The following is a 23,926-nucleotide window of genomic DNA, read 5'->3' on the forward strand; positions in this document are numbered from 1 at the left end:
TTATATTTTTTCTTATATGTTGTATTTCGAATTTTTTAAAACGATTATAAATTACTAAAAATGGTACAAGCCTCACATTGAAAATTTTTGTGATCATTGTTACCTTTTTTAAGTTCAGCCTATCGTTTTTAATGGGTCTTGAATATTTTTTAATGATTAACTAAATAAATCACGTACATAAAAGAAAGTGTTTTGGTTTAAAAATTGTTGCATACCCAAAATCAGTATGAACCATCGTCACTTTCATTTAAAATTTGGTTACAATAAAAAATATATGGTTGGGAAAAAAATCCGAATCCAAATAACCGAACCAAATCAAATCTAGAAAATAGTATAGAACTTTAATCAATTTGGTTAGATATCTGAACATGTTTAAAATTTTGGTATCTAAAAACCAGAACCGAACCCGATTCGGACCAAAATATTTTGGGTATCCGAGTATATTCGAACCAAATTTATATACTTAAATATATTATTTAAAAAATTAATATCTAAAAGAAATATACAAAATACTTAAGATGTTTTTAAATTGTCCAAAATATTTAGAAATATATAAAAATAGTAAAAATTATATATTTAAAATAACTAAACATTACTCAAAATACCAAAATACTGAAAATATCTATTCATTTTCTATCCAAATATTTAAGTTAAACCAATTTTTATGTTAAATTTAAGTATTTTGGTATACATTATTCAAATTTATATGTAACATATTATTTTTATTTTTATGTTTTGAGAAATTTAAAGTATATATGAACTTTAATTTTTTAAAAAATTAAATGGGTTATCTGAATCTAAGACCAAACTGAACATATAAAGATTCGAACCAAATTTGCAAAGATCTAAACCGAACCTAACTAAACCAAATGATACCTACCCACATGTCATCCCTAATCAAATGTAAGAAAAATTATTGATAACAAAAAAATGTATTATTTATTTAGATACAACATATTTAAAAAAAGTTCACTCCGTGCAAGGCGCGGGTTATCATCTAGTAATAAGCAATTTGTGATGGCTTGATGAGTGGTGCCAAATTGTTATAACTTGAGACAAGATACCTCCCATATCTTTGACACTTGGACTTACATGAACATTTCACTTTCTTTCCTTTATTTCATTCTAGAAGACTTGAAAGTTGAAACAGTAGTGGAAAAGATAAGAACTTCAAATCCAAATTGTAGGCTTATTTTAAATGGTTTAATCAATTTATTTATAGGAATACAACTAAACCTTTCTGTTTATCTAAAAATATCCATTTAAACATATAAAACTCTTAATATGAATTAGATTAGTTCAGTTTTTACAATATAAAGCACTAGTATTGTTGGCATACAACAAACGCAGGCTCAAGCAAAGGAATCAGCCGTTTAGGACATCCCAATTTTTACAAAATTTAATTATATAGGGCATTTTAAGAAAAAAAATTATATGAAGAAAGAGGGTATAAATTTATACTTATGAGTAGGGCATTACAATTTTTTTTCTAAAAGTTAGACCGGCCCTGAACAAATGCATAGACATCCCTTCTAGAAATCGGCTAGTCGAACCCCACATAAGCAGCACAAAATCCATTGTTTTGTTTGCTTGTTTGTTTGGATATATATATTGTAAATATAATAAGACTTTATTAAAGTGCCCAAGAAATCTGATTTTCCTACGTTATCTTCTTTTCACTCTGTGCTCGTATATAAAGATGTATTCACATGTTACCCCAACTTATTACGTTCTGTGTGTTGTGTCTTTTGTCATTGTCAAAGAGAAAAAAAGAAAAACTCAAATTATATGAACACGAAGAACAGCGTCCTTGTGGACGTGTCATCATTCTTGTTATTCGAAGCATCTGCGGATTCCGAGACTCATGAAGACCAAGGTGGCCACGAGGGAGATGATGATAAAGATTATGGGAATGATGCTGAGTCAACGAGTCAGGTGAGGAATGGATCAACTGGTTTTAACTCGATGGAGATGGATGAGGAAGAAGAAAAAGAAGAAGAGCTAGACACGGGAGAGAAAGAAGAACACGATGAGGAAGAGGTGAATAGTTACGGGAGGTGGCCGGAGAGCAGAGAAGATGAAAGCAGGAGGGTTGCTTCGTCTTCCACAAGGAATGATGAGAGGTTGATGAGGAGGAAGATTGAAAATGATCGAATGTTTTGGGAAGCTTGTTTGGCTTCTTAGTCTATATGCATCGAATTATTAATTAGTGTGTGTTGTTGTTGTATGTTTGATTATATATTGTTTAGATACCTGTGTTAGATATGTGATTTGTCAGCTAATCAGTTTTTTGTATTTGTAAATTTATATCCTAGGATACTTAATAGTTACTTTCGTGATGATCGGTCACCAATTTAGTAGTTAGTCCAACACGGCTGGACAAGAAAATGAAACTGACAAATAAATAGTTAACCGGTCTGAATTGTTGACCATATTGGGCCATTGAGTAAAGCCCATTCAAATCAAAGCAGTCAATTCTCAGTTTTTTCTTAAAACATTTTATTTCTTGAATCTATTCTATTAATTCTTCAACATGAACTATTGATATTAGTTGTGTCTAATAATTAAAAGTATAATAATAATTTGATTAGTGGACATAATTTTCTATCCAAATGAACTTTGTATACGATAACTGTTTTATCTTCAAACTCCTTTTATCTTCAAACTCAACCGTACAAAGCAAAATATGAGGGACCCATATTCTCTCACCTAAATTTATTAATTGGTAGTTTTTTGAATAGTAATTTCATTTAGTTTTATTGTTACCAAGTACCAACGCTTCTAATAAAACGTATGGCTTTGCTGTTATAAAAAAAACGTATGGCTTAATGTTGGAACTATATATAGTTCTGTTAATTGACATCTAAATGTATTCTATTAAATCTGTTTTGTTAAAACACGGTTATTATCTATGGATAAATGTTATGTTCAACTATTTATTTTCTTATTTAAAAATACTTATTATTATTGTTAGTATTTTCTTATTATACCGAATTTTATTTAAACACTAACCACTATGTTATGGCGGTTATCAATAAGTAACAAAAAAATAACCATATTTTAGTATAGATTATACAACCTTAAGTTTTCTGTAAATAAACACTAACCACTACGTTAGGATAACCTATGTTATATAAGTTTATATAAATTATTATTTTTAACATATGAGAAAAATTACATAAATTATTACATATTTACAGAAACAAAATAAACAAAAAATTTACAGACCAACATTATACTTACGGGTCAAAATCCAGAATAGACAAATATGATTACAAAATAACCGGCATACATCAATACTATTAAAGTTGAAGTATGACCAGTTAATATATGTTGTGTCCATGTGATCTATTTAAAATTAACCAACTAAATATGTTTATCTATTCAATATATAAAAATAAAGCAATTTGTATATCCATAACTACTTTTTAATAATACGTATTTCGAAACCTCCACAAAAATCGCAACCCACTTCTCCTCTAACTAAATATATTAACTTAAACAAAAAAAACTTAATATTAGTGACGGTTATGTGCATATATATAAAGAAACTATTCGTTTCTTTTGTTTTGCTAATGATTGACCTATATTACTCTACGCCTTACTCTGTTACATATATATACATATATATGTATATATATATATATAAACTATATAGCATGCAAATTTAGATAGGAATTGTCAACTATATAATGTTAGAGAAAATAGGAATATGCACAACAATATATATTCTATTGAATTGGAAACATGATCTATTAATATAAATTTAATCCAACTATTTTAGTACAATTATTAAAAAAAATATTAATCATTTAAAAAATATTTAACACAAATATAATTATAATAAAAAATAAATATAATTAAAACACACAAATATGAAAATTATGTTTTTGTATTATTCAATAATCTCAACCTTTTTTCTTTTCAGAATTTTAACCGTTTATTTGATTAATATAACATGTTATTTTGTTTAATTAGTATAATGTTATTTTATATAATTACGAAACTAATAAAAACATCTACTAAATATATGTTTATAACTAGGTTTACCGGTTCAACCGCGGTTTTGATCAAGTATGAAAATTATATCTAATTTGGCTATAAACCACATATATACCCCACTAAAAAGAATTACTATGTGAAATTACTATAGCATAGGTGTATAGTTACGCAATATCACAAATCCAATACAATTTTAAAATCTTATACTAATAATATTTTTTAAAAAGGTATTTTACGCAAATATGATTAATATATATATATATATGGTAATTAAATTTTTTTAAAATGTAAAACAAAAAATATACCCGCCCTTTTAAGGGCGGGTCCGAATCTAGTACTTTGCTTTAAGCCTACGATTCATGGTGCTCCCGCCGTAATCCCTGTCAGTTCCTTCGGGAGGAAAACAACCGTCAATGATCTAATTACACGCCATATGCTGCGAGTGTCTCGTTAGGAGAAGTTTCACTGCGCCAATGCGTTTCAGAACTACGTAAATGAGTCACTTGCCTTTGCTGTCAAACGCGATGGGTTTATGTGCGGTAACGTATCGGAGGAAGGTCAGGTCGAGGTGAATTTCATCTACGAGCCGCCGCATCAAGGGATATAAGATAATCCCATTCTCATGAGAGACCCCAAGGAAAATAAACATGTGGATGCGATCGCTCTAGGGTTTAGGGATGAGGAGAGTTGGGTTTTATATTCAACTAGACTTGACACGCAGGACAACCAAGAATACACATTGTCCAACATCGAGGTGTTGCTAGCCGTGCAGCTTCACGAAGAGAGTGAGTTAAAGGAGTGAGTCACAGCGGTTGTGAAGCTTGAGATCAATGAGGACGGTGGTGCTGATTTACATTTTGAGCCGTTTTAGATGAGTGACATGTGCGTTAGGTTGTTCAGGGAAGGATGGTTTGAGACAGAGATTGGACCTGAGGATGATTTGAAGCTCTCCACGATGAAGAAATAGGTGGTTGTTGGAGGGAAGGATCTTAAAGAAGTAGACAATAATTTCTTCCTCGTTGTTGTCAAGATCTTGGACCATCAGGTTCGACTTTGTACCATTTAGCTTATTTATGCAAGCATTGCTATCTTTGTTTAGTTGGTGTTCGTTTAAAATGATAGAGACTTGGTTTGTGCTCTAGCAAGAAGTGATATGATGATCTAAGTTAGCATCCTTTTTTTCTGCTTCTGAGTTTACTTCTAGATATCTTGCAAGAGCTTAAGTAGGAAGAAGGCAAGTAATATGTTGATGTTGAACATTCATAAATAGTCATTATATTGATACGATCAATTGTGTCACTCATCTTTTTTTTTTTTTTGTTTAACCTGGGGGTATCCCAGGCCCAGAAGGCCCAGACTAATCCCCAAGGGGAAGGAATGCCCACGGATAGACGCCCCTCCCAGTTTTTCAAATGGGCCGAAAGCATGGCCCATATCCGTGTGGGTGACAAGAGTGTTGCAAGGTAGTTCCCTCCGGCGTGGATCGAACCCCCTACCTGGGTGCAGGCGGGGACCCGTCCTAACCATTGGGCTACAACGTCTTGTCATGTCACTCATCTTGTATAAATTTTGCTTGTACAATGGACATGAATCGATGTCTTGTACTTTCCAGATAGAGAACCAGAAATTCAAACTACAGTGTGGGCTTTGACAACACATATGGATCGTGCAAGGAGCCTCCCGTTTGTGAAGAGGATCTCTGATTTTCACTTGCTTCTCTTTGTGGCTCGATTTCTAGACGTTGCATCAGATGTTCTTGCATTGGCTGAGTGCGTACGTCTCTGTCTCATATCCTCGAGGGCTATGAGTTGCTCATCGACTCTATGTTCAATTCTATATATTCAATTATCTCCTTCATGGTTTGTTTTATGTACAACATTTATTTCATTTCCTTAACAGCCAATCTTTGTTTTGATTCAGAAAATAAAAGAAAAGGGACATGTTAAGTAAAAAAGTTGTATTTAGTAGTAGTCTTTGTGTTTAAGTCCCTATCTAGAAAACCATTTATACTGCTATACTATTTTTGCGAAATGATTTTTCGCATTAAAGATCTCGTATTAAAAGTTAGTGAATAAAGTTATTGTTATCCTCGATGAATAATTATATTATTAGTTATGTTACATAAATAATTATAAATTGATATGGTAAAAATTGGCAAAAAATAAAACATATTTTAAAAATAAAAGAATCTCTGTAATATTATTTGTGAAGTGATTTATCTTAAAAGTTATAGCAGCTAACTAAGTTACCTTTAATAAATAATTATATTTGCTAATATATAATTAACCATATATCAAAGCAAATTTCAAAAAATCATAATTATCATTATCTAAAATCTAATAATAATTATATTGTATAATCTAAAAATTTCTTTTTACAGCATAAAAAATTATAGTATAATGTAAAAAAAAAATTACATCATAAAAAAATCATGAACTTTTAAGAAGAGATAAATTTCTATATATATATATATATATTTGCATATAATTTTATGCATATGTAAATGTTTTCAAATTTATTTAAAGCAATAAAAGATAATTTTATTATAATAATTTTATCATATTTAAATAATTTGATATTTAATTTATTATTGTTATTTTAAATGCATAGTTTTTTCAAATTTATTTAGATAATAAAAATATTTTATGATGAAAACTTTGTTATATATAAATAATATGTTTTAGCTTTTTACTAAATGGTTTTCGAATTGATAATACATTTACTTATAAATATTTATAAAATTATTACTGCACGTGCGGGGAAAAAAGAAACTGGGGTCGATCTTTATCTTTGTGCCTCTCGTATGCAAAGTAAATGTTCTACCATTTGAGCTACATCTCCACTTAGATAATTTTTAACGCTAATTCTTATGATATTACAAGTATAAGAAATATTACATAGATGATTCAAGAGTTGATAATACTATTACTATCTTTTTTACAAGGATTTATGTCTAACTGTATCACTTGGACAGTCATATAAAAATGCTTGATTGAATTTACTTGCACCATGTTGAAAATCTTTTGTAAGTCTTTCTTTTTTGTCTGCATAATCATTTTAACTGCATCACGTAATGCCATCTTATGAAGATCTACGCTTGACTAGATTTACTTTCACTATGTTGAAATTTTTTTGTAGTTATTTTCATAGTCTGTATAATTGTTTAATAAATCGTTTTCTCCGAAAACTGAAACTTGAACCTGCTTTAATCTGGTAGAAATTATATAGTCAAGATTCAAACTTCAAAGCTAAGTGTATGAGTTTTAAAGTTTAACCATTACTAGATCTTGATCCGTGCATCCGCACGAGTGTTTGTTTTAATAGAATAAACATAAGAGATTCTTCATACACAAAAGTTTACTAGTTATATAAACATGTGTTTGTGTTTCAAAAAATAAAAATAAAAATAAACATGTGTTTATATGGATGTATATTCGGTTTGTAATATATAACATTCAAGTTAGATTGACGATTTTAACTTTCCAGTAACTTGTTAGTTGTTTTTATTTTGGTTAGAAATTAAAACAATCTCCTATACTATATTTGAGAATTGATTTGTACATGTATATCACTACAATTACTTTCAATAAAAAATAATGACATGGCTTAAAAAAATATAACATAACATCGTTGTAATTATGACAAGTAAAATTTTCTATATTGAGATTTTTGTTTTTGGTAAGATTTCTTAAATATAACAATGATTATTTTCTATATACGAATTCATATTTTTGACAAAGTTTCGTAATATAGTAAAAACTAATAAATTTTATATCAAAATTTTACTTTTCTACAAGTATCCATTTTGGTAAGATTTTAGAAATATGGTAATATTAATAACTTTTCAATATATATTAAAACAATATAATAATATATATAAATAATGATTACGAATTTATTTTTTTCATCAATTTATGAATCATATTTTTATTATCAAAATAAGTGTAGTTATAATTATATATTTATCAATTTATATATGTTATTTATATTAATGTATATATTTATTAGAACTAATTTTAAATAAAAGTTAACTGAACAAAATATAATATGAATAAAATAACTCTATAAATTTTTAATTATTATTATTACAATTTAAATAAAATAAAATTAAAAATTTAAAGTAAACTTGAATAAATCAAAATAGAAAAATACATTATTGTTTTAATTTTTAACTAATAAGTTGGTCGAGGTACGGGATCCCGTACCTCGACTCGACCAATAAAATAAAATAAAATAAAATTAAAAATTTTAGTCCTCGACCAATAAAATAAAATAAAATTAAAAATTTTAATTTTATCTTCAATTCCGTCTAGCCATGATTTCAACAAAATAGAAGATCCCGTACCTCGACCTCGACCAACTATACATTATGGAAGAGAACACTGTTCATATAGTTGGTCGAGGTCGAGGTACGGGATCTTCAATTCCGTCTAGCCATGACTTTTCAGCTGCTGGAAATGATCATGGGCATTGGATTGTTTTAATGGCTCTCTTAAGATGCATTTGGACGTGGTTGGTTACATTATGACTATAAGTTTGATAATTTTATTTGTAGTAATTTGGCTTGAATATTGGACTAAAACGTGTGTTTATATCTTTATTACCTTTAACATTTTAAGCTTGTAAAAAAAAACATTTTAAGCTTGTATGAAGCTTCTGTTAAATGTAATAATTTGTGTTAAATTTAATGGCGTCTGTTGAAGGAGGCGTAAAGTTCTGTTAAATGTAATAATTTGTGTTAAATTTAATGGCTTGATAATACGTTCGATGTTTTATATTATTATTTTTCTTATAACACCGTTTTATATTATTCTTATAGATGATCCTTGCTTCCTCAGATTCTTATGTCTTTAATTTTAATACGAAAACGTCCCATAGTAAATTAGGAAGTGTTGTTTGGTGCAACCCTTTTTTTTTGCTCTAACAATTTAGGAAGCATTTTTGTTTATATTCATATTTTGTTTAATATAAATATTTGTATTTACTACCATCTTTAAATAAAATAATGTAAGTTACAAACAGCTATATGTTCTGTTTGGTAAATAAAATAAATTTTATATTTTTAGTTTTAGGTTATCTACTTTGTTTCTGTTTATATGTTTTTGACAAATGGTTCAGTGATACTCATTACTATACAATTATATTTTTTTACTAAAAAATACCATTCATTATTTTGTATGAAAGTAGTAAAATAGACACATGTAATAAGTAGTGAATCTGTAGATTTATAGCCTTTTTAATGTGTTCTCATAACCTTTTCTTTTGGTCAGAATGTAATGTAGTCCTAACCGACTTCCTTGGATGGATCCGTTTAGCTTTTCTAAATTTAGAATTTTGCCACTTCGAATATACCACAAAAGTGCATAAATGACTATTTATGAATTTATTAAGAAATGAGTGATTACAAACACCACATCTGAGGATGCTGACATGCTGTGTAATGGGCTAACCGAAGATGTTGATGTCGAATCTCATTAATGAAACAGACTTGGGACCTGCTTATGATTCTTTTATCAGCATTATTCATTATAGGTGTTTGTGTTTCTGCTAAACCCTTTCTTTTCCATTGCTTTGTGATTCTCTGTGTGTCTCTTATGTTGTGTGTATTTGTAGGAAGAAAAGGCTAACAAATCACTGCAGGAGCTTTATACGGCCACTGATGTGGAGATCCAAGTGGCTTGAGTAAAGGATTAGAGAGTTAGAGTCTCGGGCATTAGAATACTCCAGAGAGCTTGAGTCTTTGGATCAAAAGAAGCGTGGAGCTAACATTGATCCGTCTGTTTTGGAAGGCAAGGGGATAAAGTCTTTGCCCTTTTCTAATCCATCTTACAGAAGAAGAGCATCAAAGTGGAGAAGAAAGCTTAAGAAGGTTGAGAGCACAAATTATATAACTTTTATATGTCCCATCATAACTTCTCTTCTTATATCAGTAAGAAACTATAACATAACAACTCATAATGTCTGTCTTGCTTTGAGAGTATTTTTCTTATACCACGAAGACATGACATCCAACATAATCTGTCTAATTCTCTCTAAGACTTGAGCAGCATTGAGTGCCTCATGGATCTCAAATTCGTCCAAATACCAGAAGACTCATGTCTTATTCGCTGACAATGACAGACGCAGAAAAAGATGCAGTTACTACACAGAGACAACAGCAACAACAAACACATATACTCTCAAGACAGAAAGGAAGGAAAAACATTGAGATAGTGAACACATAATCTGTAACATATGCAGTTCCAAACTAATGACCAGTAAATCGGATATAGTCTATTGTTTGCTTATAATCATAAATCAATCACAAAGTAAACCAATCCCAAAGCAAACTGTTACAGATCTATAAAGTTGTACACATTATCTAACCTATCGAGTATGAAGAGTGTGAGACAACTTACTGATGTAAGGTGCGGAGAACAAAGCCATTGTTTTTATAGCAATGGTTGAAAATTTAGGGTTCAACGTCTGATTTATGGCAGCTACATGAACCCAAGTCTCGCACGTCTCCGAGGAATACTCCGCTTTTACCAAATGCAAACTCAATATTTCCGATGAGCCAAGCCCACATCTAATCGACCTTTCCCAGCGACCATGTGCACAGCCTCATCTTCAATGCTATAGAAACCTAGCAGGAACCGATTCTTTTGATGTGATTCCGATGGGAGAAGTGCTCATAACTCCGTCAACTGAAAACAGAAAAGAGATAAATCTTCATCAGTAAACAAAACAAACTCGCCGGAATGATTAAACACAGATCTAAAGAAAATAAAAATCAAAACTCTTGAAATAGTCATAACCACACGAATCAGAAATTTGATAGAGAGAGAATTAGACGATGCGTTGATTGGAGGAGTACTCCCCTATTTATATCGATCTCACATCGAGTCCAAGCGACGAACAATGCATTGAAGAGATTGCAACTCCGTCCGTTTTGTGGAGAGTGAGGAAACCCAAACGGCATGAATAGCCATCGCAGAAACGCCTAGTTTCGTACGCACTGAACACGTGTCAGCGCGATATCAAGCGAATTTCTTATGTGGAATCTGACGTGTCAGCAGGAGAGAACCAACTCTCTTTTATAGTAATACATATGTCAGTTAACAATTTTAACTACACTGATCAAAGAGATTGTATTAGTCGTTGTTATATATATATATACTTAAGTTTGTTTTATTGATATGTTCAGTTTATAGTCAAAATTGTTTTTATTATATCTTAATCCAAATGTGATAAATCGATTTTAAATCCCTCTAAAAATAGAATTTGGTCAATTTATATCTTATTTTTAGTTTTGGTTCACTTTCATTTGAAACAAAATTCACATCATTTAGTGATACATTTATGTTCATCCATCAGATGATGGTGATACATTTTTGGTTCATCCCTCAGATGATGGTTGTGATGAAACAATGGTGAAACAATGAAACTGAGTATTACTTCATTGTTCATAGAACAAAATGGACTAATGACGACCAAAGAGACTAATGATCAAGCAAGTCGGTTACTTTTTATATGTATAATTTTAAATAGCTCATTAGGTTTTGATGTATATAAACGAATTAGGCATTTTAATGATAAATATGAGTATCAATTTGGTAACCAAAAATACTCCACTCACATGTATTTTGTTTTTATTGGTTAAAACTTAAAACATGTAGGTATAAAATATAATGGTTAACATTAAGTAGGTTATAATCTGTTAACCGAATTGAATAAATAAGGGACTAAACACTTTCTAAATTCATAGAGGAGGATAAATAAGGGAATTGAATATATTATCAGGATTTTATTATACAAATACAAAAAATATATAAATAAATTTTTAAATAATATTATCATACATGAAAAAAATCATGAGTTCGCTTTTAATTCAATAGATGATACTGTATTTTCCAATTAGTCAATTTATGGTGATATATTTATGGAAAATATAGTATTAGAGCATCTCCAATCCCACTCCATAATTTACTCCAAATTAAAAAAAAGAGTTGAAAATGGAGTGGAAAATGGAGTGGTGACCAAAAAATAAAAGCATTATTCTATTTATGGAGTAATGTTTTTATTTTTTGGTCATCACTCTATTTTCAATTTTATTTTTTAATTTGGAGTAAATTATGGAGTGAGGTTGGAGATGAATTTAGAATAGAAGTATTATATAAACTGGACTTGGCTGAAGTTTAATTCAACAAAAACGCCCAAAATTGAAATGTTGGATGGTTGCTTTTAAAGACAGAAAACGACAAATTAAGAGGGACAAAGCAAAAGATATACTTCTACTTTTGTCGTCTTCTTCCACTTTTGTAAATTCATTCCCAAAACATTTAAAATTAATAGTGGGAAAGACTTTAGTTAAAGCTCGTTTAAGCACACATTATTAGTCTGTCCATATGCTTACGAAAAAGAATGAAAGCACTATAAATGATTTTGTTTTTGTGATCCTCCAAATTTCATAATTGTACTTGTAATCTCCACCGAGTAGTAGGAGAGTCAGGGCCGTCTTTTAGCACGTGCAAGTGGAGCGGTTGAACAGGGTCCAAAATTTTAGAGGGTCCATAATTTTTTTTATTTTTTTTACTAATAGTTATAAATTTAAAATCATATTTTTATAAAATCAGAATGACTATTTTTATTTAGTTTTCGTATTTATAACCAATAAATATAAACTACAATCTTTTTTTATATAACCAACTAAAAATGCAATAAATTATGAAGTAATTATTATTTATATCAATTATATATTATGGAAAGTAATAAATAGTTGGTGTGTGTTAGAATATTCAGTGGTAGTATTAAAAGTCAATATTCTAATTGATTATGTTTAGGAAACAATTATCAATTAGTGACTATAAATACGGAGAACAAAATATATTTCCTTTACCATTTTTAATTAAAAATAGCAAACACGAAGAAAATAAACCTAGCTTGACAAGAAAAAAGAGTGACTTGTTCAATCAAGAGTATATAGCTTACTATTCTGATTTTTTACTTTATTATATTTATAGATTATGATTTCTGATCGTGAATATAATAAACGTAAAAAACTGAAAAAGTTAGAAAAATGATCAAATTTGATGATTTGATCGATGATTTTGCATTAAAAATGCTAAATAATCAAATTTAGTGATTTGATCAATGATTTTGCATTAATAACAAAAAAATTAGTGTTATTTAGATTATAAATAATTAAATTAATTAGTGTTATTTAGATTAAAAATAATTAAATTAATGTATTTATTTTATATTATAATGGTATTTTGTAAAAAAAAACAAAATTATTTCAGATTATTAAAAGAGATCTTATTTTCTTTTTGAACAGGGTCTGTGAAAAGTTTGAGACGGCCCTGAGGAGAGTAAAGTTATTTCAAGAAAATTCACTAGTAAATATTTGTGTAGAGTTACGTAGGCAATACTATTAAAGTTTCTTCCACGGCTACTTAATTGAGTTCGTATGTTTCCAACGTAAATGATAATGGAAGGATAAATACTACTAATTGACTGTACTTTTATTTTTATTTTAGAATCAATACAGTATGATGGAAAAGGACAAAAGTAAGGAGTGGAAAATGGGGAGCACACGTATGGAAAAGACAAAATAGATGACGACAAAACTAAGAAAGCCCTCAAATGGACAAGCGAATCATATACCTTAGCGTGTTCTCCTTTTATTCTTTTTTTTTCTTATTTAGTTGCGTTTGCGTCCATTATTATTTTCATTTCGGTTCTTAAAGAAAATATATAGAACAGCAGTTTATGTGTTCGTTGAAAAAATATCGTTTGATCTTCTGGACATTTTCATCCACATTACGACAAATACAATTCGTTATATCTTTTCTTACAGCTTTGCTGAAAATCGACGGTCCAAGTTGTTCTAGTACACGCTTTAGGTGCTTATCAACAAATGTAATACGCTTTAGGTGCTTATCAACAAATGTAATATTCCCTCTGTTCCAAAATAGTTGAAGTTTTAGGTTATGCACAATTATTAAGAAATTTGTTATTTATTTTAAAAAATGTGATTAAAATATAAATTTAAAATTATTTAGCCAATTACAAAAGACACTGTTGAGTATGATTGGTTACACAGTTTTTAATAAAGTAAAAAGTAACATTGAAAGTTGAAAACATCATGTATTTTGAAACATCAAAACTTCCTAAAACTTCATCTATTGTGAAACAGAGGGAGTACATGTTTGTATCGGGATAAAACAACGGTTGAGATCTACTGTTTTGGTCCCATTCCCATCATCGAGAGAGATTCATGGTTTCTTGCTTTGTCAAATCCGAAAGATACACAAAAAAGCCAACTTATAGTAATATGATCTAACATTCTAACTTGTAAATTGACAGACACGATTGAGAAAACAAAACTTGTATACTAACGTTGTTAGTTGAGGTTCACCATTCTCTTTTACTGCGGAGCCATCAAAGATAGTACTGTTGGCCATTCTCTTTTGTTTAAATTCTTGCCTACCCTATCCTTTAATTAATTAATAGATTATTATTGTAAATTTAACATAGGAGTATTGTTTAATTGTGGTTTCATGAGAACGCCTAACTTTTGTTTTTTAACGCCTAACTAAATGCACTGAATTCATCTAAAAAGGGTCGTAAATTATAGGCCCGTGACGGTCACGCGCTTTTCCACATCACGACAAAATCCTAAGCCCATTCCCACGTTTTCACCTAATGGGCCCGTTTTAGAAAAAGAACAACCAAAGAATTTAGAGGGGCCGAGACATTTATTTTCCAAGATATGTATATATATATATATATTTTTTTTTTTTGGTAATCTTCCAAGATATATTTTTGTTTTATTGCAATGTGGAATTTAAAAGGACTTGTTAGAACATGACAAAACTACAAATAAAAATTTACAAACCAAAAAATCTAATAATAGTCGTTTTCTGTTCAACAAATTGTAAGTAAAGACGATTAACAAAAAGATAAAAAGATAAAAAAATAGTATATGGCTTTTTTACAGTCGAGGAGTGTCGTTTTCAGTTTTCACCAAAATATTGTGGTTTATTTAATAAACAACCTAATTACAAAATGACATTGTATGTTTTTTGCCAAATAAAATAAAAATGGTTAAAATTAACTTTGTACACACGTATTCCAATTAATGTTTTTGTAAAATTTAAAAGCGACATATGATGAGTTTACTCGTACGCTCAATTATTTACCGTATAAATTTTATGTTTTGTAAAAGAAAAATAGAAAGAAACCTTTTACCAAAATATAAAAAGAAACTGAAATGAGAAAAAATCCAACGTTGAAAGGCTTTGGGTCCATGACTCGAAAGGCATGATGTCATACGCCCAAAACGGAACACGTTTGGTCAGTGGTGGCAATACTCGTAATTTTGCAGACCGGACGAGGGCATTTTAGGAGTTTTAAAGCTGGGTTTTTAATAACCAAAAGAAAGCAACACCACCCTTTTGTCGCCACATGCCATGGCGTTGGTCGCACGCTGTATAATAGTGTTTATTTGTTATTTGTCACCTTCCTTTCTAACTAATTTTATATTTTTATCACTAACCATTTGCATTCTCATTTTTATAATAATTTAAAAGAACTAAAAACCAAAACAACCTCTCTCTGTCTTTCGGCCTATCATAAGTCATCAAATTTAAAACAAGATCCTAATGTTTTTTTTTTGTTTTGTTAATAAGATCCAAAACACTAATGGATTTTTTTCTGTATCTCTAAAATAATCTAAAGCTGCATTGCCATACTTTATATATATACCGGACATCCATACTTTACATATAATATAGGATATCATTAGATGATGAATGATGTTTTGATGGAACTTAAACTTTCTCACTTTTGTTTTGATCTTAGCTCGAATATAGCTTGCAAATTGTCTTTTATAATGCCAAGCGACAAAAAACTTTGTATATGATAGACAATAATTAATAAAATTTAGGAAATCTTGGCATGTAACAGAAAAGTAGCTAGTATTCTCGTAATATATGAAAAATGATTGTAGATCAATTGGAATAACAGAAAATGACAAAACAATTAAATTTTATTAGAAACATACATAGACACATAAGATATCTGCCAACTCATAAGAAGGAGGGATTATTGATGAAAATACTAATCAATAATGAAGTACTAGTAGCATTCACAATTAAGCATAATTTTTTTTAAGAATTGTCAGAAACAAATTAAAACATTTCTAATAGTATTATTAACAATACAAGTAAGGTGAAAAAAAAAAAAGAGAAAAGGGAGGTGGTCAAAAGGAGCACTCATGAGGGAGCGTGTCAGGAGTGGCGTGCCAATAGCCAATCCTATCTCTCTCTTCACATGACACCGTGTCCATTATATTTTTTATATATTTATATATAGTTAATAAATTATACACTACATATTTATTTATTTGGCTATAAAATTGAATTTTCTTTTAAAAACGAAAGAGCCGACTGAATAATTAATACTAGGTTAGTAAAGTAAATAGAAAATGGCATTAACATCGTCGACAAAGGAAAAATATTTTTAAAAAAAAAGAAAAGGAAGAAAAGTGAGAGAGAGAGAGAGAGAGGGGGGGTGGGGGACCCACATATCGAAACAGTAATAATCGGTCGTCCGGCCCATTCGTCACCGCCCGATGGGTTATTTCATCTTCAACATCTCTCACCTTTGACTCTTTCTCTCTCTCTCTATACGAAAAACGAACCAGATAAAGCTCTCTCTCTCTCTCTCTCTCTCTCTCTCTCTCTCTCTCTCTCTCTCTTTCTTGCAGAAGAACTCTGTACTTTGTTGTCTTCAAAAAATATCTTCTTTCTTCTTTCTTCTTTCTTCTTCTTCTCAGTCTTCTTAGGCCTCTGGAGCTGAAGAGACCTTTTCTTACTGAGATTTAAATGGTATGAGGAGGCAAATTCACTGAAATCAATTACCGCTCGAGATAAAGAGACAGAGAGAGATATTTATTCTCTGTTTATAGTAGGAAAGAAAAAATTCTGAGACGGACACTATGGCTGGTGGAAACGAAGTCAACCTAAACGAATGCAAGGTAACTTCCTTTCTCCATTCATTCCAATTTCTGCTGAATTTGTTTTCTTTCTTCTTTTATTTTTTTGTGTGTGTTAAATAATTCTCATTTGGGTTTTGCTTTGCTTTGAAACAATGAAGATCATCATCACCATAGATTCATTTTGTACGGATTGATTTTATTTTTTTTTTCCTATTTTCTTTTCTTAAAAAAAAAAGACAATAATCAAAAACGTCCCATCTGATGAAAAGATGTCTTCTTTGCTGCAGAGAATAGTCCCACTCAACACATGGGTCCTCATCTCCAACTTCAAGCTCGCTTACACTCTCCTCCGCCGTCCCGACGGCTCCTTCAACCGCGACCTCGCCGAGTTCCTCGACCGCAAAGTCCCCGCCAACTCTTTCCCCGTCGACGGCGTCTTCTCCTTCGACCACGTCCACACCTCCACCAACCTCCTCACCCGTATCTACCTCCCTGCTCCTCTCGACCCTTCCCGCCACGGCGCCGTCGACTTGACCGAGCCTCTCAGCACCACCGACGTCGTCCCTGTTCTTGTTTTCTTCCACGGCGGCAGCTTCACTCATTCCTCCGCCAACAGCGCCATCTACGACACTTTCTGCCGACGTCTGGTCTCCATCTGCGGCGTTGTCGTCGTCTCTGTTGACTACCGGAGATCCCCGGAGCACCGTTACCCTTGTGCTTACGACGATGGTTGGAACGCTCTCAAATGGGTCAAGTCCAGAATCTGGCTTCAGAGTGGCAAACACTCCCAAGTTTATGTTTACTTGGCTGGCGACAGCTCTGGTGGCAACATAGCTCATAATGTCGCCGTGAGAGCTGCCAGCGAAGGAGTTAAAGTCCTTGGCAACATTCTTCTCCACCCTATGTTTGGTGGTCTTGAGAGGACTCAGTCCGAGAAGAGACTTGATGGTAAATACTTTGTCACTGTTCAAGATCGTGATTGGTATTGGAGAGCTTACTTGCCTGAAGGTGAAGACAGGGATCACCCAGCTTGTAATCCCTTTGGTCCTCGAGGTCAAAGCCTCGAGGGAGTCAACTTCCCCAAGAGTCTTGTAGTTGTGGCTGGTTTAGATCTTGTTCAGGATTGGCAGCTAGCTTATGTCGATGGGCTTAAGAAGTCTGGCCACCATGTTAACCTTTTGTATTTGAAGCAAGCTACTATTGGGTTTTACTTCTTGCCTAACAATGATCACTTTCATTGTCTTATGGACGAGTTAACCAAGTTTGTGCACTCCATAGATGAGGATAGTCAAACCAAGTCTTCTCCTATTCTTCTCACTCCATTGCAACATGACGAGGTCTGAACATGCATGTTGATGTTCTATACATAAAGACAAGAAGACTGGAAGACTAGTTATGATGGGCGGGGGGTGGTTTGTATAGTTTCAAAGTATTTTGTAGTGATCATGTTTTTTTTGTCTTTATTAGTCTCCTGAATTATCATTATCAGTCCGGCTTATTGTGAGATGGTGTTGGTTGCGCCGGAAGCAAAAACCAATCCTGTCGTCGGCATCTACCACCGGTTAAGGCTTAACCGAGAGATGGTACTTTGCTTTGTAGTATAGGAGGTAGTCTTTAATTGGTTCTAGAGTATAGAGAGTCAAACACAAGACAACTAATTTGTTTTCAGCATGTTGTGAGAAAAACATATCCTTTGGTAGTGGATCTGTTATGTTTATATTTAACTTTTCTCTTCTCGTTTCATTTTTGTTCTTGCGTTGATGTGTTTGCTCCCCCTTACAAATTCCAAATCTTTTTAAAACCTTTTTTTTCTTATAAGTTTTCCAACTTCGAACCATCCAAACATTTGCTCTATTATTGCTATAATTGTTAAAAAATATTTTTTTTAAAAAACATATAAATTGAACAGAAAGACCCAGAAGATTTAGGTGAAAACCCTAGAGAGACATGTGGCAATGGCGTTTGAGTGAAGTATAAAGAAGGAAATAAATGTGAGAGAAGAGAAAAGACAAGTGTTGTGTGTGCATTTGAGGCAAAAGCTTCACAATGCCAAAATCAAACCCCATCCACCCAAATGAGAAAAAAAGCTTACACACCCAAAATTAATATATTAAATAATGATTGGACAAAAATGTCAAAATCAATGATGGATTTTTCTTTTTCATTCCTTTTTAATAGTTTTGGTTTTACTTTGGCATCTTTTGGTTATTGCCTCTTCTATGTGCATGTATTTGATTTGGAATTTTTGGTGTTTCCTTGTAGTGGTTATTAACTTTGGGAGGATAAGCATTGTATGGACCCCCTCTTAGACAAAACAATCTCTTTTGTCTACATATGTTTGTTTCTATATAGTTTATACATTTCTTTATATTATACATTTTAATAACCATGGCTTATGTGTAATTGTTTTATTATATACTTTTTCTTTTGGATGCCAAGTGGTAGGGACTAGGGACATGGATGGCTTGGAGAAAAAACAAATAAAAGCGATTCTTTCTCCTTTGTCTAGTTGTCAGTTTTTTAACATATAACGAATGGTACAATGAATACGTAAATATTTTACAGTTAATTGATTGGAATATAATTTAATTTTTCGATTAACACTGACTTTTTATTCCTAGCATCTTTTAAGAATTCATTTTCTAATGCTACTATTTTGGTTTTGGTTTCCATGTTGTCAAACTATCTATGACCAAACTTTTGGCTTATTGATGCGTGTGTGACCAAGACTCTCGACCGTTTGTCTTGTAATGAATGTCTTGGCAATCGCTCGGGGAGAGTGTCTATTTTAGTTCATACTAGTGCTTTCCGGCGCGTATGTTATATTTTTACATAAATTTATAAATTATTATATGGTCTTAGCAAATAAAATATGTTAAATATGAAAATAAAAATATATTAAAAATGATTTTTTCTGATTTTTTTTATAGTAGTTAGTGACCATAGTGCATTACTTTATTTGAATTTGTTTACTTCAAAGTGTAATATCATAAATGGTTGTTACTCATCGATTTAATAAAAATAGAATAAAAAGCCGATAGTCATAATAAAAATAATTTAGTTGGAATTTAAACATAAAACAAAGTTGATGTTTTATATAGAGAACATACTTATATTACTAATTATTAAAATAACTATATATGAACTATAAAAGTTTTACTAATATATTTAGTTCAAATAATAGAAAGATGGAATATATTTCAAATTTTATAAATTTTATAAAAAAATAAGGGTGAAGTGTCAATTTTTGATAAAATAATTGGTGAGTAGCTAATATATATTTTTAAATTACTATGTTGACTTTTAAAATATAGAGGTGCGAGTTGTATGTGTTACTTTAGTTTCAATGTCTCTCAAAAAATGTATTTTAAAATAAGAAACATAAATTTATTTTCTATATTAGTTTTGTTATAATGGAAGATTTTGTGTATGTTCATAACGAAATTCTTGTTTGTCCACCCTTATTTAGAAATATCAACGAATCTTAATAAGAATCTAAATATGTTTTTTTATCTAAAAACTATAAATGGTTCCTAAACTCCTCTATTTAATGGACAACTTCTATTTTAACCGGAATGAAACAATTTCACCAAATCTTCCTAGTAAATAGTCAATTTGTTAATTAGTAAACGAGATGTTAGCATCTATAACGATCATGAGAAAGACAATTTCTAACTATCTGTGACATTCGGGCTTGCTGACTTGTTGCATTTAGTAATGGTTTTGACAAAAAATGGTTAGTGTGGTGCAAATGATTAATGGTGAGGATGGTGTGTGGTTTACATCAATTTTAAATAACTTTAGCAACCAGGCAACGTTTTTTAAATTTCTCTTAGATTGGAAATAATGATTCTTTTTTAAGTTAAGTTTTAAGAGTATATTAATCATGTTCACGGTTTTTGAAATGTAAACACGGATAACATGCATCAGGAAAGTTATTGGTTTCCTTGCACAGTGTAACATAGGAAGATACCATAGAGGTTTTGTGTCAATACCAATAGACCAGATGTTAGTCTTTTGGACTTGAATCGCCATCAATTACTAAACATTATTAGAGTGGGATGAGTGGAATTTCTAGATTGATTATATGACGTTACGTCGACTGCGTTAAAGAAGGAGAATCGTAGAGGCTCTATTCTCCATCGTCAACATCAAATAAAAGAAATCCTGTAAACCAGTGTTTTGACACCCGACCCGGACATTGAACCGAACGATTTACCGGGTCTCTGGATCATTGGATCAACCGTGGGTGAAATAAAGTTGAGTTTTTATACTAATAATAGATATCTATACTAATAATAATATATTAGCTATGAAAATAAATATATAAAAACTATTAAATGTTTTCAAACATAAAGTAATAGTTTGGATATGTATCTGTTTTATGTTTAATTTTTTTTTTGAAAATACTTAACTTTAGTTTCCATTTTTGTATTTTTATTTGACATACAAAATATTAAGAAATATTTTAAAGTATTTTAAAAAATATGTAACATAAGAGTTATGAAATCTAAAAAAAATCAAGACATAAAATTCATAATAAATTAAACTTCAAATCCAAAATTAAAATATCATTGTAATAAATTGTCAATAATAAAAATAAACTAACACCTAATCACAATTAACACCAAAACACATTAAATTAAATTGAGAAAATATTTTAATTATTAAAAAGAAAATGCCACATGGCATTTTTCCCCCAATGAGATAAAAAATTCAACTTTATTAGTATAGATCCGTGTGAATATAATATAGATCTTTTTTTTTCTGCTCAATCAATGAATGTTTCGTGTTTGAAAATTATTGATTTTATCATTTTGCAATGGTCGCTCTCATTTGGTTTTGTTGTCTTTCTAATCCTGACAAAATAACTTAAATTTGTTTGGTGATTCATCAACATCTTATTGTTTCTCCATAATTCATTAATTTGTCGTTTACACTAAGATTCTTTCTTTTGTCAATGGAGCTTTGTCCTTTGTGGACTGTATTCAATGCTTTGGTTCCAAAAATTATTATTGTATTCATCATATAAGTGACTTTGAACTTAAAAGTTTGTTTTGAGTTTGGTTTGGTTTCCTTTCCTTCAAAAAGGTAGTATATCAATGACTTTTGGGTATTATTTTTCTCTTGTTCACATTAAGAGTATAGATTCGGTAGTGGCAATTCGATTTAACTGATCTGATAGCAAAGAAGAAATAAGTTTTGCGGTGATACTATATAAGCTGTTAGTCATGTTATTACATTTATAAAGTACTTTTGCATGTAAAGTTATTACGATGTGGTGTGTGATAATGTGGTCAGACAAGCATATGTGCTGACATGGAATTGAATTCAAAGGAATCGAAATTGTTTTATGTCTGTATTCACAAATTCAAACCAAATTATAAAAAGAGAGAAAGAGGGTAAATGTAACAAATAACCAGACTATAATAAGGGGGGGGGGGGGGGGGGGGGGGAGAGTTAAGAAGAGTATAGCTAGCTACTCTGAATGGAAAGTGTCATAGATGTGCAGAGATTTCATAGAAATGGAAGAAAATAGAAAAAGACAGAAGAAAGGAAAGAAAAGACAAAAGCATCGAACAACGAAGCCCTTTGTCTTTATTACCCTAAACCTAAACCCTATTTGATTCAAAGAACAAGACACGCACCTTTCATCTTGATATTCTCACACTTTAAACCCCACAAATTACCATTAACACATACTCTCTCTCTTATCACTTGCATTCATCATCAACTCGTCATCATGTTTTCAATCTTTCTTGTCTCTTGTTGGCCACAACTCCAGTTATCATAACAAAAGAGGAAAAAAAACTCTGAAGAAGTTGATGGTGGATTGCAATATACGGAATCACATGCATGCATCTTAGTTACTATTTGTAACGTAGACAAAGACAGTTTGTATTACGCGTTTTCTATTAAGCGACACAGCAATTTTGTTCCTCAGGTGACAGGTGCATATGCTCTTTATGTTGTAGGCTTTCATCAAAGCAAGGATGAGCTGTTTGACGACCTCTAAATGAAATGGAAAAACTCTTGAGAGCCGCGTAAATGGGCTTTTGAATATCGGTCTGTAAGCCCAATAGCTAAAACAATTAAGACCTAATCCAATGTAATCAGTTACTGAATTGGAAAAAACATTTAAAAAGGAACATCTCACATACAGGCCGTGATTTTAAAATCATCAGATCTGCTATTTTTTGTATTTGAGTCTAAGTCTGTTCGTTAGAAGGTCCACCAAATACTATAAATTAAAGCCCGTCTTTTGATTGTATAAAAACATGTTTATCGCACCAAGAAGAGTTGCGTTGGTAGAGAGAAGAAAGGAAGAGCGGTTATGGTAGTTATGACACCATGCTCTACGATTCATACCGAAGAACGCCGGGCACTAGAGGACGGTAGTGCGGCAACGCATTCTCATAGAAGGCGCTGGAGCACTCCGGCAGATCCCGGCGGCGAATCTCTACACGAATGCCTCACCACGGATCACGAGTACAAGGAACAGCCAAGTAGTCATGTACTGTCTGAAGTTAGTTTTGAGGAAATTTGCTCGTGCTCGTCGTTGTCGGAAATGGATACAGTTTCTATCTAGGGGGAGAGATGACTCCGTGGGGAGCGCCGCTACTGACTGCGCCGATACCGAGTGCGCCTCGTATGGTGACGCGTGGAGAAGGGAGGAGAGGAAGAAGCGTGAGGAGGAAGAAAGAACTCCCGCCGTTTCTGACGACACTGGATTGTAACGGACGGCCGAGATTCTATCACAGGAGGGTGAGAAGCGAAGGAAGGCTAGAGATCGCAAGAGTGGCAGTTAATTTGCCGGAGATAGTGAGTGTTCGTGGAATAGAAGGTCTCAGAATCGGAACCGTTAGAGTCGTTGGTCAACAACACGAACACGAACACGGCGAAGGAGATGGAAATGACGTTCCATAGGCCCATTTAAATGTT

At 31.5% G+C, this 23,926-nt stretch overlaps 3 protein-coding genes, 1 long non-coding RNA gene and 1 pseudogene across 4 annotated transcripts; 4 read left to right on the forward strand and 1 right to left on the reverse strand.

Moving 5' to 3' along the window:
- The first annotated feature begins 1,722 nt into the window (after positions 1-1,722).
- Positions 1,723-2,339, forward strand: LOC108860135 (histone chaperone ASF1). The gene has a single exon (XM_018634040.2). It carries the CDS (start codon positions 1,789-1,791, stop codon positions 2,182-2,184), a length of 396 nt encoding a protein of 131 aa, XP_018489542.1. The 5' UTR covers positions 1,723-1,788; the 3' UTR covers positions 2,185-2,339.
- A 682-nt stretch (positions 2,340-3,021) lies between these two features.
- LOC108858693 (NPL4-like protein 1) lies at positions 3,022-6,045 on the forward strand (annotated as a pseudogene).
- Positions 6,046-9,901: 3,856 nt separating this feature from the next.
- LOC108860710 (uncharacterized) lies at positions 9,902-11,086 on the reverse strand. Its single transcript, XR_001950738.2, has 2 exons — positions 10,401-11,086; positions 9,902-10,109 (listed from the first exon to the last, which is right to left on the reverse strand). It is a non-coding gene; the product is annotated as an uncharacterized LOC108860710 (long non-coding RNA).
- Positions 11,087-16,589: 5,503 nt separating this feature from the next.
- LOC108857575 (gibberellin receptor GID1B) lies at positions 16,590-18,708 on the forward strand. The gene is made up of 2 exons (XM_018631570.2): positions 16,590-17,023; positions 17,272-18,708. The coding sequence occupies exons 1-2, from the start codon at positions 16,985-16,987 to the stop codon at positions 18,325-18,327; spliced, it is 1,095 nt and encodes a 364-aa protein (XP_018487072.1). The 5' UTR covers positions 16,590-16,984; the 3' UTR covers positions 18,328-18,708.
- A 4,606-nt stretch (positions 18,709-23,314) lies between these two features.
- LOC108858694 (uncharacterized) lies at positions 23,315-23,919 on the forward strand. The gene has a single exon (XM_018632578.2). The coding sequence runs from the start codon at positions 23,582-23,584 to the stop codon at positions 23,909-23,911; it is 330 nt and encodes a 109-aa protein (XP_018488080.2). The 5' UTR covers positions 23,315-23,581; the 3' UTR covers positions 23,912-23,919.
- Positions 23,920-23,926: the final 7 nt, after the last annotated feature.

The sequence above is a fragment of the Raphanus sativus genome, chromosome 5 (genome assembly GCF_000801105.2).
Source record: "Raphanus sativus cultivar WK10039 chromosome 5, ASM80110v3, whole genome shotgun sequence".
Lineage (NCBI taxonomy): Eukaryota > Viridiplantae > Streptophyta > Magnoliopsida > Brassicales > Brassicaceae > Raphanus > Raphanus sativus.